Consider the following 15,274-nt stretch of genomic DNA (forward strand, 5'->3'; position numbering starts at 1 on the left):
CCACAACTGTTGGGCGGCTGGCTGTTACTGATGCTACTGGGGTCAGTGTGGACCTGAACACGGTGGGTACCGCAGCTCCTCCCCACCACAGTTGTTCACTCTGGTAAGCTCACCATTACTGTTCGTATTTTATACAGTAAAATGTCATCTCTGAATGTGCAGAGGTCGGTGTTATCATGTCGATATTTTTGCATATGAGCTTGAGGTTGTGTGGGGTAGACAGTTCCAGGAATGGTTGTGGGGTTACGTTAGGAGGGGTGACGTTGCCTACAAACAACGTTACCATATTATTCATCAAGGTTTACTTCATGTTCTGTGTACATGAAGTAAATCCACGCGTCTGTTCAAGTAATGAAATTCTGGGAAAAGTTGATCGAAAAAAATAAGGAATGTTGACAGTATTATATAATTCATAATGACTACTCATGACTGAAAAAAACTGAATTTTACTAAATAAGCCATCTTTTAGGTGGTGATAAAATTTGTATTATGCTACCAAGATCAAGAGGTACCTGCAATTACATTATGTGTGTGTGAGTTTATAATTATCTAAGTGTAGTTGCAGGATGTGAGCTACGCTCGTGGTGTCCCGTCTTCCCCTTCATCTTTGTCATATGACAGAACCCGCTGATAATTTTGGCATCTACCGACATCCCTTAAATTGTTGCAACCTTTTACAACTCTGTTCGCAAAGCAGAACTTTTGCATACCTTTTCGACACTGTTGCTTTCTAAGCTTTAGGCTGTGGCCTCTTATTCCAGAAGTCTCAAGTTTTAATAATCCACTTTGGTAAATTTTTCGATTCCTGTGAGGGGTTTTATGTTGTGATTATATCTCTTTACCTTCTCTTTCCTCGCTTGTGCTTGTTTTGCACCTCAAGCTCATAGCTCTTGTGGGCTTTTGGTCTGGAAGCCGTTTGGTGGCTTGTCTTTTTACCCTTTATATTTTGTGTATGTATCTTTTTAGATATGGCCACCATACAACTACTGCGAACTCCGATGTCAGTTTCACAAATCTCGTCAAATTTTGTAAAGTATCTCCTTTCATCCATGTATTTAAAATTTATTTTGAAATTATGCAAGTTTAGCATAGGCTTCTCTCACAATGTTTAAAATAAGAAAAAATCCAGGCATCCTTCATTATGGTTTTTAATTGTGTTTATACTGAAACAGGTGAAGTAAGAGAGGCGTCATGGCGTACGGAAGAAGGTCTGGCGGGGCAGTCATGATGGCCTACCCTCGAGGGGCCATAGTCATCCTGGTGTCCTACCTGCTCGAGCGCCTCGTCTACTACGGGCTCTTCGGTGGTGCTGTGTTCTACATGCAACGGATGCTGGGCTTCACCTCCTCCTCGGCCACGACAGTCAAGGCCATCATGGAAGGCCTCGTCTACCTCGCCCCCATTGCCGGCGCCATCCTGGCCGATGTCTATCTGGGCAAGGTGGGTCGGGTGTGTGTGTATACTCCCCTTGTTGTGCTTGCGTGGATTGAGCTTTGGCTCTTTGGTCCGTCTCTCAACCGTCAATCAACTGGTGTAAAGATTGCTGAGCCTGTTGGGCTCTTATCATATCTATTTGAAACTGTGTGTGGAGTCATCCTCCACCACACTGCTGCCTAGTGCATTCCATTTTCTAACTACCGAACACTGAAAAAATTCTTTCTAGTGTCTGTGACTCAATTAGTTAATAAGTTTCCACCTGTGTCCCCTTGCGCGCCCCCTAATGACTCTTCTCATTCACTTTGCATCATCCGCAAACATTGATATGAAGGCGTCTCTTGTATGGGACATTATCAAATGTTTTCTGATAGTCAAAGAATATACTGTCTACCCATCCTTCTCTCTCTTATTTCATTTCTGTCTTCTTACTGCAAAACTGCAGCAAATTTGTCAAGCAGGATTTTGCTTTACAAAATCCGTGCTGGTGTTTTGAGACAAAATTTATCTGTTTTAAATGTTCGATTAACCTGCTTCCGATCAGTCTCTCTAGTAAGTGGCTGGGGATACTCGTCAGTGATAAGGTTCTATAGTATAACAGTTTCTGCCTTTATAGTATAGAATGCAGAGTCGTACCACATTAGGTATCTTCCAGCAATCAGGATGTTTTCCTGTTTTTGACAAGGAATTAATATTATAGCAAGGGGGGGGGTTGCACAATTGCTTCAGTTGCCTCTTTTTAGAGTCAATGGAATATTTCGTCTGGTCTTACAGCTTTCGTCACGTTCAGAAACTGTAATTGCGTCCTTACTTCATCTGGTCGTCATTATAATTTCAGTGAGGCTTTCCTATGGAAGTCCCCATTCGGTTTGGACTCTTAACTGTAGTGGCAAAATCAGGTTCCAGCTTGAATACTTCTTAAAAGCTGATGTTAAGTTTCTCATCATTCGTAGCATTACTTCCTTATGTTTTACAAGTCTGATAACCTGGTTGTTCGCAGTCATCTTCCTCTTGATGTTGCTACACAACAGTTTTGGCTGGGACTTAGCACTGAATTCATAGTCATTCTTATACTGTTTCTCTGCCTCTCTCTGGTTTCTGTGTAATCATTTCTGGACTCTGTGTATACATTGTGATTTCCTTCTGCTCTGTGTTCTCTATATTTCTTCCACGTTCTTTTGCTTATTTTCTCAACTTCCAGCCCAACCATTTGTGGTGGACGGTAGAGCGACGGACTCGCTTCATGCAGGTCGGCGTCAATCCCCGACCGTCTAAGTGGTTGGCACAATTCCCTCCCCGTCGAAAGGGAACAGGGTGTTGGATGTCTGTGTGGCATTGAGCTGGGGGTTTCACTTTGGTGGAGTGGAAATTGTTTGGCTTGGGGCTGGTGAAGGGAAGATGGCAGACGAGAGTGACTGAGTTCCAAGGAGAAATGTAGGAAGCGGTATAGGTGGTAGTTGATGCTAAATGGGTGGCAATTGGTGGTTGGTGGGTTGCAATTGATGGGAGAGGGAAATTGGTGCTACTGCGATGGAAGGAGGTTTCTGTGAGTGTTTGTGTAAGGGGTACATGAGCAGGAAAGTCAGGACCCGGGTTACCATGATATGGGGAACCAGGCTCTGAGCATACCAATAAACATTGCCAGCCATGGTTGTGAGAGCACCAAAAGATTGCCGTAAAGAGCAGTCGGGGTAACTGTCAATAAACAACAGCCGGGATTATCAAGGTATACATCAGGTAGGGGTAAGGAATGACGGCATCAGGGAGCGCGCTCAGAATTATAAGGAGAAAGGCAGGCAAGACAAACAAGTGTACGTGTTGGGTCTTTAATCAAGGTAGAATTAAGGTAGCAAATTGCATCTTATATATCAATACGAACCTGTTTTCGTGGTCGGCGTGTATACTGACGAAGTTGGCCAGGCGTAGCCAAGGGGAAGGTCATGTATAATGAGGATTGTGTGTATAGCCTCGTATGTTTATCCCAGACCTATCTGGGGTAGGTCTGACGTAGGATTGACGGCGCTGGAACCAATCGTATTGGTGTATGCCTTTCCATTGGAGACTTTCAGCGCCGTGGAGAGACCTGCTGCCTGGGTAACAGCTTCTCCCCCTAATCAACTTACCCTGGCTATGCGCCCTGGTGAGGCCACTCCAGACCAGGCCGACGCCAGTGCGCAAGTCCATAGTGCACTGAGACTGATGGATGCCTACTACCTTACCTTAAACTCCGGAGCTGGAGCCTCTGGAGCAGTTCGTTGTTGCCTTCAACTTCTTTCTGACAGTTCCTGGGACGACGCTGGAATCAATCGTATTAGCGTTTGCCTTTCCATTGGAGACTTTCGGTGCCGCGGAGAGGGGGACCTGCTGCATGGGTGACAGCTTCTCCCCTGTATCAACCTACTCTGCTTTTGCGCTCTGGAGAGGCCACTCCAGACCGACAACCAGAGCGCAACGCCATAGTCTCTTGAGACTGATAGATGCCTACTACTACTACTACTACCTTTCCTTGCGATGATTCCGGGAGTTAAGGTCCCCGCGGTCCGGTCTCTGACCAGGTCTCCTGGTCAGAGACCCCAGGTGAAGATCGTGTGTATTGTGGATCCTTACCATAATATACTTTGCGTGAAGATCGTGTACATATGATTCATTGTATTCAGTATATATACTAATGATCTTCGCCTGTTTGCATGTAGTGAGGATTGTGTATAATGAGAATTGTGAATGTTGTATAGTGATGGTCGTGAGCTGTGAGGGTCACAGCTCGGGAGAACTATGTGGGTATAGTGAAGATTGTCACTGCAGACAAGCATAACTAGGACCTGCCACTAGTGAAGATTACCTTGAGGTGCTTCCGGGCCTTAGCGTCCCCGCGACCCGGTCGTCGACCAGGCCTCCTACGCACAGGTAGGTACGCACAGTGAAAACATTCACCCAGGTGTGTATGCGTGTTGATTGTATGTATCATGTGTAATGAACATCAAACATTAGTTTTTTTATTATTATTATTTATTTATACAAGAGTTCTTACATTATTTATTGTAGAGCCACTATCACGCGTAGCGTTTCGGACAAGTCCATAATCCTGTGTTCCCCGGAATACGACCCGCCAAATCGTTTAACAACCAGGTTCCCATTTTATTGGTGGGTAAAGAGAGGCTACAGTTAATAAGGATTGACGCCAAGTAAATCTTCCCCGGACAAGATACGAATCCAGGACAAAGCGCTCGCGGAACGCGTCTTATCCGGTCTTGAGATAAAAGCAAAAGTTAACTTCTGTTTCACTAAGTTGACTTAGTGAAGGTCCTGTTATCTGTATATATCTTCTAAGCTGAACTTCACTCTCGCTCAAGCAACCTCACACTATAATACTCCCCGTACCTCTTCAACACCTCTTAGTCTCTGTCACCTTCCTCATACAGGCTCGCACAGTGTTCCTGATGTGCTGCGGGTACACAGTGGGCGCCGTCATCTTTACCCTTTCTTCGGTCACTCCCATCATGGCCTCCTTCAGCGCTGCCAAGTTCACAGGAGTCTTGGGCATGCTGGCGCTGGGCATCTGCACAGGGCTCATGAAAGCTGTGTACTCCTCCCTCGTTGCCGACCAGTTCAAAGTCCCAGAACAACGGGAGCAACAGAAGAGGTATGTTAAAGTCGGGGAGGTTCATCAGGGTGAATTGGGGATATTGATGGGTGTGGAAGGCTGGGAAGAGGGAGTTCACAGGTTGGTGGGTTTTGTAAAGGAGTTAAAGGGGTCTGTGGTGTGGCTGATATTTGTCTTTGCTATACACGGTAAGAAGTGCAATTAAAAAGTTGCAGCCAAGTTAACGAACAGACTCGCTGAGGAAAGCGTTAACAAGGACTTAATGCTTGATGATGGAAAACTATAGAAGAAGTGATCATGGCTCCTATTCCATTGTCATATTTAGCGAAATCTGTGTATAAGACGTGTGCATTTTAGTTTGCTTCAATAATACTTTGAAATGGTCAAGTAGTTAGGAAAGACAAAACATTCCTGCTCTCGATGACGTGTTAGATGGAGTTATTAATTCGTTTTTTGCACATAAACCAGATAACTGGTAAGTTGTCATCTTAGCATTCTCTCAACTTGTTATTTCTGTTGCAGGTTCTTTTACGCCTTCTACTGGATGATCAACGCTGGCGCCTTCGTCGGGCTATTCATAACAGCTCAAATACGAGACTCTGTCCAGTGCTTCGGTGATGACTGCTACTTCCTCTCCTACATTATAATGGCCGGCCTCATGGTTGTCTCCACCGTCATCTTCGCTGCTGGTCAGTCCTCTAGGATAATAATATTTAAACAATTTTTATTATTTGTTGATGTATTTTCAAGATGGCACCATGGACTATTTTAATACAAATTTTGTGACTTAATAAAACGTTTTTGTAAAGCCACAAACATATGTGTGTAATGCTGCAATTAGTCCCAGATGACACCGTAGCATATTAGTCCCAGATGACACCGTAGCATATTAGTCCCAGATGACACCGTAGCATATTAGTCCCAGATGACACCGTAGCATATTAGTCCCAGATGACACCGTAGCATATTAGTCCCAGATGACACCGTAGCATATTAGTCCCAGATGACACCGTAGCATATTAGTCCCAGATGTCACCGTAGCATATTAGTCCCAGATGACACCGTAGCATATTAGTCCCAGATGACACCGTAGAATAATAGTCCCAGATGACACCGTAGCATAATAGTCCCAGATGACACCGTAGCATATTAGTCCCAGATGTCACCGTAGCATATTAGACGCAGTCAGAGAAGGCTGTAAAGTGTAGGAGGCGAACGAGCAGGTAATTAGTCCAACGGTGTGTCCCACTATGCCTTTAATCTCCTTCCTTTTCCTATGTTTTGTTACGGGCTATTCATACCTATGCAACCTCTTGGGTGGCTTAATATTCATCAATCAATCAATTTATGTTTTGTCCCATACAACAGTACTCACTCATGTTTGTTCATTAGGAAAACAGAGTTTAGAACATTCTTCTTAAAAATTTAAGACGGGTATAAATATTCTTGAAAATAATTCGCATACATATGATAATCTTTATTTCATCAACGAGACTTGTAGACTGTCTCTTAATATATAATTGTGCAATACTCTCCCCAGTGTCTCCACTTGACAGCTCAGGTAGTGCACTATTAGTTGGCTCATCTAGTAAGACCTCACACGTCTGGCTTAGGCAAACTTTAGCGGCAGAAGGGATACTTTGGCGGGCTTTTATGGGACCCCACAAGCATTCATGGGGAACCAGCTGTCAGATCTATGAATTTGACCATTGAGGAAGAGGCACTGATGCCTCCCACAATCACATAGATTTGCGCCTACGTGCCTACGTGATTGTCACACTTGCCTTTTCGTAGGCTTGTCCCTAGCCTGTAGACTTATCCTTATCCATGTCTCCCCTAGCTTGTAGGCTATGGACATGGCGGTCGTTGGGAAATTCAAGATGGGTCTCCTTACCTTCGCTCTCACCGTGCGTAGACAGAAAAGTCATACAGCACACCAAATACAATGGCCAACTCCTTGGCTATTGTTTGCTTCTAAGGCAAGGATGTTTAATTCGGTCTAGTTAATCATAACTGGACAGTTAGTTAGTTTATTTCATTTATTATGCACCCTATACCCATCTTGTGGGCAGTAGTGGAAAGGGTTACAGAGGCACATAATGGGTTCAGGGACTGAACCCACAATTCATTAGCTAAGCAATTTACAGTTTTAATGCACAACAACCCTGGTGATAGCAATGGCCTGATGGTAATGTAGGCTCATCAGAGACCAACATGATAGACCCAAGTCCATACATAATGATTTTAGATCCATGCATATGTGGTTCTGCATGCGTATTGTGTACAACCGTAATGCGTATACTCTTGCATTCACAAGCTGATTTCCCTACTGTAGTTCACACAATGTACACCATTAAGTCAGCTGTGGCATTAATTCTCTCAGAAAATGGGAAATTCCACTAGGGCAATGAAGAGGACACGAACTTACGACCTTATCATGGCCAAGCCGCATACACTACCAATAGACCACCGTAACTTGTAAAAGTCATTCAACCAGATTTCTGCTGAAATCACAAGAAGTCTGGAGGCCCCTACTGAAGCCAGTCCAAGTTTTACGTAAAAAACACTGGAACACACTGTGTGTTTCTGAAGTTGAGGCGTAAGGTGTGGCACCACTCTGCCATTCCACCTGAGTGCTTGTGGGTTATACCCCAGCCACTTTGACTGGAAGGTCAAGGGTCATGGCCCAATCATGTCAAAGTCTGTACTTCTCACAACCAGTTTAAAACTTACATAATAAACGCCATGTAACCTACCTTACTCCTAAATGTCAACCCATGTCTACTATTTTAAACAATGCTGTTTGTTGACCAACTTGTATAATTGCTATTTTCTGCCATGTCCCCCCCCCCACTTATTTTTACTCCTTTTTTCAACACAATTTATACTTTAAGCTCAATTATTATTAAGTTTTAGTCTAAGTGTTTCCCCCCCCCCTCTCACACACACCTTGTCCGAAACGCTATGCTTATTAGTGGCTTTAGGTATTGTATGTACTACCTCTATCTTTAAATGTTTGTAACTTATCTTCAATGTATGTAGATTTACTTGAATAAAAAATCTAAATCTAAATCTAAGGTAGGGCGACGGTCTCGCTTCATGCAGGTCGGCGTTCAATCACCAACCGTCCAAGTGGTTGGGCACCATTCCTTTTACCCGTCCCATCCCAAATCCTTATCCTGACCCTTTCCCAGTGCTATATAGTCGTAATGTCTTGGCGCTTTCCCCCTAATAATTAAAATAAATTAAATTGTGGGTTATACGTAAAATTTGGACTGGCTTCAGTAGGGGCCTCCAGACTTTCTGTGAATTCAGTAGAAATCCGGTTGTATGACTTTTACAAATCAGCGATGGTCTAGTGGTGGAGTATTCGGCTTGGTAATGCCAAGGGCGTAGGTTCGTGATCCTAGTGGATTTTCTCATTGATATACATCACTTCAATGTGATTTCTGTGTGTTTTAATTCTCTCACATCATCTCTATTATCTGTTATGTATTTGTTATATTACAGGTAGGTCGCAGTACAAGGAGGGGCCCCCAGACACAATGATGCTAAAAACAGTTCGCTGCGTTGCATACGCGGTTCGCAAGACCTGGGATAAGAACCGAAAGCCTGTGCAGCACTGGCTTGACCGTGCTCAGGACAAATATGATGTTCAGTTGCTGCTGGACGTGAAGGTGACCTTGCGTGTCCTTCTGCTGTTCTGCACCTTCCCGCTCTTTTGGGTTCTCTTCTACCAGACCTTCACTAGTATGATATTCCTGGCTAAACGTCTCGACGGTATGGTGGGCAGCTATAGGATCCCGCCAGATATGTCTTCCACTGCCAACTCACTGCTCGTTTTAGCTCTCATTCCGCTCTTTGATTTTGTGGTCTACCCCTTGTTGGCCCGCGTTGGCGTCCTCACCAAGACCACATCCCGGATGATCGCGGGGATGTGCTTCACCATCATCGCCTTCCTGGTCTACGCACTGGTGAACATGAGCGTGGAACAGACTTTCATTCCTCCAGAGCAGGCGAGAATCCACGTTTACAACGCACTGCCTTGCCAGATGGTGGTGGAGGTGCCCTTCGTCAAGACCGGTCAGCTGAGTGTGGAGAGCGGAGGCCAGGTGGTTCTGCCTAGCTTGACTGTCACACGTGGTGATGAGGTGGAGGCCAAGGTGACAGCCTCCTGCCTCTCCCCAGACATGAGGCAGGTGAGAGTGAGGGTGCTGGATGCCCATGAGACAACACTCCTTGTCACCTCCACTGGCGTGCTGGCTCTCCCTCCCACACTCGAGTACATCAAGGACGAAGATGCCGACACCAAAGTGAGTCCCCGCCCCCAATCATTTACTCTCAGTTTCATAGCTTTAAAAAGTTAAATGCTAACAATGAGAGCAGACTTTACTAAAAATTCAGCACTAATCAATTCAAGTAACTAGCAACTGGAAAGTGTCTCATAAAGTGTCACCATAACGTCAAGTCAACTGTAAAATACATTAATAAAACACAACAACGGGCGAGTATAATGCTTCACAACACAGTTCAGGCAGAGAATGATAATATCCTAGCAATTATTTTTACTTTTACAAATATTGAAACATTTTCATAATCTGAGATATTTTACAACTTTCTCCATCCTCAAAAATTTATTAAATAAGTTTTTGAATGCTTTTGACTAATAAATAAGAGTTTTTAATTAGTTTTGTTACTATTATTGTTGATAGTCACAAGGCAATCACAACAGCGTGATTTATCAATGATAAAATCACTGGAGCCGAGCAGGGATTGGTCCAGCATCTTAAGATGCTGGTTTATCTTAAGATGCTACATCGTCTAAAGATGCCACTTCATCTTAAGACAATTTCATTAGCAACAAAATCCTTAGAGAACAAAGTCGTGTCTGGATGAATATCTTTTGTAGCATGTTATGGGGGGCCTAGCGCGTGTTTGACATTCACCAAGATGTTGCTTCGATCCCCACAGCTGAAGTGATTTTCTCATTACTGATATTATCATTGTTATTGTTAATATTATTTGATGGTGCCTTAGAAATAAATAATCCGTAAAATTTAGGGCCTGATTTCCTGGTGTTGTTCAGTTGTGTTGGTTCGCCCTGACAGGTGCGAGTGTTGGCGCCTGCGCACAACGAGCTCAACGTGACGCTCACGTACGACACCATCCTCCACAACTTCCAGCTCTTGGAGGGAAAGACGGAGTTCCAGCGCATCAGTCCCCAGGAGTACAAGGTGATGGTGGAAGAGGTGGAAGTTGGAGAGGCTGCTGTGTACCAGGACGGTGTGTACGACATCGTCATCACCACCACCGACGTCTTCCTCTTCCCCATGACGGCCCCTGCAAACGTCCACATGTTGTGGCTCCTTCCCCAGTACGTCCTCATCACCATCGGCGAGGTCCTCTTCTCAGTCTCTGGCATGGACTTTGCTTACTCGCAGGCCCCGATGGCCATGAAGTCTTCACTGCAGGCAGCCAATCTCTTCACAATTACTGTCGGCTTGTGGCTCTTTGCAGGACTAACGAGCCTGAGCTCTGCCACGGGGGCCTTCAAGCACCGACCCTCTCACGAAGCCTTCTTCTATGCTTGTCTCATGTCCGTCAACACAATAATCTTCATCGTGCTGATTAGGAGAAACAAGAAATCTCGCCTGAGGACCCCGGTATGGAGACATACACAAGTGAATCCTGTCTGTGAGCCCATCAACAATTAGCCTCTCACGACAATCTTGTTTTCATAGCCGTCTCCGCACTCGGCGAGTGCTTCGCGAACGCTTTGGCCTGTTTCGTATTCTGGCTGGAGAGGATTGACTGGGCGCCAATCCTTATCTGTAGCTTCTTTAACCAGCAGTGAATGGGTACCTGATTGTTAAAGGATTTGGCGGGTTGTATTCCGGGGAAAAAATTTAGGATTAAGGACTTGCCCGAAACGCTATGCGTGCTAGTGGCTTTACAAAAATGTAAAATATCTTGTATATAAAAAAATGAACGGTCTGTGTAGTCGTATTTCCTGTGACGACGCTCGCAGGTATGGCGTCCCCGGCAGGATTGTCTAATTGTCACTTATGAACGTCGAATTCTCAGTTAATTTGCAAAATTCGTATTTATTGGGCACGTAAGTAGCTGAATCTAAAACAGCAATAAATAACACTTGTAACTTGCACGTCTCCTGTACCAGGTGAGTACAACGGGCTCACCATAACCTGGCTGCTTGGAACTTTTTGTTGTGAGTAGCTGAATCTAAAACAATAACGCTTATAACTTACTCATACCTGTTCCACCTCTTGGACGGCTTAATCTTCATCAATCAATCAATCACATGTAACTTGTAACCTGCTTTTGTTTTTGATAATGTTGACAAGCATCAACGAAACTCACCTCTTAGTGTTTTGATTAAATTGTAAAAGGAATTTTGGAGAGTTAATTTTTCAACTTTCTTCTAAAGTAAAAAAATATGAGACAAGTAGAGACGATTCGGGATAGAATCATGGATCTCGTCCTTTCTGTCCCTGTCCCTTTACAGCCCGTTGCCGTCGTGAGGGGGCCTTCGTGGGCGGCTGTCGGAGTGTGATGCTCCATGGGACAGTCCTCTGTCATGTTGAAGCCTTATGCTCCTACTGCCGTCTTCACAAATTGTGCTAGATGCTTTTTCCTCTTACTTATGTTTTATGTTTCATGCACCCATGGGGGGTGCAGATCGTCTTTTCGGGTGTCTTATCGTCTTGGGGGGGGGGGGGTGCCAAAAAGACTTTTCGGGTGTCCTATGCTCTAACTGTGGCTCCATGGTGGGTATGGGGGCTTATTCGTGGATAAAATTATTACCCGTTCATTTATATGACGACATCTGACCCTCTTTTAACATCCCAGACTCGTGGGGTGAGCGACCTGGCCCCCCGTGTCGGACTGTGATGGAAGGCCGGGCTCTGCACATGTAGCCCGGCCTACATACTACCTATATTCATAAGAAATATGACCCTTGAGCGCTATTTCTGATAGGAATTCAAGGTGATTGCAAGTATTTGGAGTTTTAGATTACGACTTTTTACACCGAAAATATGCAAATTAGTAAAAATTGCTATTGGTTAGGTTTTGCCCAAATCCCCTGCAGTTTTTTTTTAAATACGGAAATATTACTATTGAGCATTATTTCTGAGCAGAATTCAGATTGATTACACGAATTTGGAGTTTTATATTGCTACTTTTTATACCGAAAATATGGAAATTAGTTCAAACGGCGATTGGTCAGATTTTTCACAAATCTACCTGCAGTTTTCAAAATACGATGCCTATCGGAAATATGACTCTTGAGCGTTATTTTTGAGCTATACTGAGCTTACAAGATTGTTGTTGTTTTACATTTAGCTACTTAGAACGAAATGTCCATGTAGCACAGGCTATGGTGAACGCGTAATCGAGTTTGGTTATTCGCGATAACCTTGTTACTGTGACACTGTTACGACCCTGGGTTCCTTAGTTTGAAACCAGAGGTCAAATTGAGCTCTAAATAATTTACGTTTCATTATTTGATAGAATTGCTGATGCGCGTTTGTTCCTATCTTCCTTGCCAGACGTAAGACGAATCTTGTTTCTCACAGAGCATTCAGACTCTTGAGCTTGTTGTGGATTAATTATATCATTGAACTAATTATCAACTATTCTTAGAACTAGTAAAGTAACGAAGGCCGGTGAAGACTTGTATTGTTTGTAGCTGCACGATCAGTTAGGTTATCTTCCCGGCAACAACAACAACAACAACTGGGGAGCTCGGAGACGGAAAGCCTGGGGTGCGCTCTTCTCTGGTCTGGCTGTGGTGTGACAACATCTTCCTGTGGGGCTCTGCCTTCATTCTCCTCCTCCTTCCCCCTTTACCTTACCTTAAGCTCCCACAACAGCTAAAATAAGTATCCTCCTATGTAACCGTGCTACTAGATAGGCTTATGTGACTTGTATAGTGATTGTGTAGTATAAGCCAGTGTTTTGGGCATCCCTAAGTGTTTGTGTTGTAATAGGGTACCACATGGGGCTCACTACCCCAAGCTGCTTTAAGCTTTAGAGTTCTTTACAAGTAGACTTTACCCTAGCTTGTCCTAATTGTAAAACCTTGTATCCTGCTTATGTGGACGTAAGATAGTGTGGTAAAGTAGTTATTGTTATTGTTGTTAATGTATATGGGGGGTTGTTAAGAGGGTTTAATAAATAAGTTAGTTTTTAAATGAGTATCCATTCTTCCTGTGTAGGGGATCAATGATCAATTTCTAGGCTGACATTTTCGTGAAGCCACTAAATTAATATTGTTTATGTTCTTATTGGGGGCCGGCCGGGCCTATCTGATCTCCACTAATTTTGATACATCCTGATTCTAGCTGTTGGCCCTTCTCCTTAATACTCTATACCCCCCATAACAGTAAGCAAATTTGTAACAGACAGCCTTACAAGATGTTTGTTGTTGTTGTTATAGATTCAGCTACTCAGAACTAGTTCCAAGAAGCACGAGCTATGGGGAGCCCGTAGTGGACTTACTTGGCACTGGAGTGGGGCAAGTAGCACGGGCTATGGTGAGCCCGTAACTTACCTGGCACAGGAGCGGGGCAAGTAGCACGGGCTATGGTGAGCCCGTAGCGGACTTACCTGGCACTGGAGTGGGGCAAGTAGCACGGGCTATGGTGAGCCCGTAGCGGACTTACCTGGCACTGGAGCGGTGCCCTGCTCTGCGACGTACAAGAAGAAATCTAGACATTTATTAATGTGGATACACCCCACTCTACGATTCACCAAAATTAAGCCCCTTAATCGTAGGGAGTGGCGAAGGGTGAGGTGATTGTTGCCTGACTCCGGCTTTTAGCTGTCCGCTAGGTCTTACATCTTCCCTCCGGATCAGTGGAGGACCATCGAACAGTTGTATGCTCGAAATAGAATTCATCTGGATGTTGATTACTGGTGTCAGCTACCGAATGAACACCTCCTTATGTATACGAAGCCTCCTACGATCGTCGGTGCGTGTGATTACTGTCGTATCTTTCGCTATGTCTTGGGCATAGTGAATGATATGACAGTAATCTTTCACCGAACATACAGCCCCGCTCCTCTGCCAGGCAAGTCCACTACGGGCTCACCATAGCCCGTGGTACTTGGAACTTTTTGTTCCCAGTAGCTGAATCTAAAACAACAACGCCAATGAATAATCATCAGTCTAATGATGAATAAGGATGAACCCAACTAGCCAAGTCAGCAACAAGAAAAATGCGGCTGTCTTTTTAAGGATCTGAAAAACAGTATAGATAGAGAGAGAGCTTGGTACAAAAGGATTAAAGGAGACGTTGAGTGTAACCTTGGATTGTCAATGAGCAATCTGAGAGCAGCAGTACACCAAGAACTTCAACAAGATCTTGTAGATCTGAGGCAAAGTGAATCCGACACCAGTAATTCCATCTATCATCACACTATCATGCAAGAGGAGCCACACATCTCTGGTTCATCCAATAAAATCAGAAGACTTCTATATGTTTCTACTGCTCGGCTTTGACTTTGTTACAAGTATCTCTGGGAATTCTCATTGTCGGCTGATTTAGACCTGACCAAACGTAAACTGTCAACAAAATTATTCGGACACTCTCCGTCACTATGTGATGGAGTGCAAAAAGATACATAAATTCAGGGACAATTCTATAACCAATGTTCCAACAATGTGTAAATATTTCATTGAAAATGATCTGCTACCAGAAATTTTAGCCAAATATCCCCAGTATGCAAACAGTAGGTAGTATCTAAGTGATTGTAACCTCTCCACCGCTACCCACTGGATGGGGGCGGTGTGTAGGTCAAACATATCAATTGTGACACTAGCTCTCCACATATGTCAGTTGCTTAATTTATAAATTGTATTTGTGGTCGATCTGAAACCCATTTATGATGTGACGACTTATACTGAATTTTGTAACTAGCTCATCAAGATTGTAACTTGCTTAGCTAAATGAATTGTGGGGTTCAGTCCCTGAGCCCATTATGTGTCTCTGTAACCCTTTCCAATACCTTCCACAAGATGAGTATGGGGTGCATAATTGTTACGGACCAGAGCCGAGTGTCGTAGCACGGAGCAGTGACGTCCATGCCATCTGTGAGTCAGCTCCCGAAACCCCCTCCAAATGGACAACGCCATCTAGCGAGGGCGGGATATACCGGCCACAGGGGCTGGTTTCCCGTCTTAATCAGCTCGTAACGTAGCCGTTGCTGACCTCTGGT

General features: G+C 44.2%; 1 protein-coding gene across 1 annotated transcript; it reads left to right on the plus strand.

Annotated features, from left to right (window-relative positions):
• LOC138365209 (peptide transporter family 1-like) lies at positions 1-13,248 on the plus strand. The gene is made up of 6 exons (XM_069325444.1): positions 1-103; positions 1,173-1,440; positions 4,854-5,074; positions 5,558-5,724; positions 8,546-9,348; positions 10,144-13,248. The coding sequence occupies exons 2-6, from the start codon at positions 1,192-1,194 to the stop codon at positions 10,747-10,749; spliced, it is 2,046 nt and encodes a 681-aa protein (XP_069181545.1). The 5' UTR covers positions 1-103; positions 1,173-1,191; the 3' UTR covers positions 10,750-13,248.
• Positions 13,249-15,274: the final 2,026 nt, after the last annotated feature.

The sequence above is a fragment of the Procambarus clarkii genome, chromosome 16 (assembly GCF_040958095.1).
Source record: "Procambarus clarkii isolate CNS0578487 chromosome 16, FALCON_Pclarkii_2.0, whole genome shotgun sequence".
Taxonomy (NCBI): domain Eukaryota; kingdom Metazoa; phylum Arthropoda; class Malacostraca; order Decapoda; family Cambaridae; genus Procambarus; species Procambarus clarkii.

Coding starts and splice junctions, on each gene's coding strand:
- LOC138365209 (XM_069325444.1), top strand. CDS start 1,192: ATGGCGTACGGAAGAAGGTCTGGCGGGGCAGTCATGATGGCCTACCCT. Junction 1,441..4,853: donor CCGATGTCTATCTGGGCAAG/GTGGGTCGGGTG, acceptor TTCCTCATACAG/GCTCGCACAGTGTTCCTGAT. Junction 9,349..10,143: donor ACGAAGATGCCGACACCAAA/GTGAGTCCCCGC, acceptor TCGCCCTGACAG/GTGCGAGTGTTGGCGCCTGC.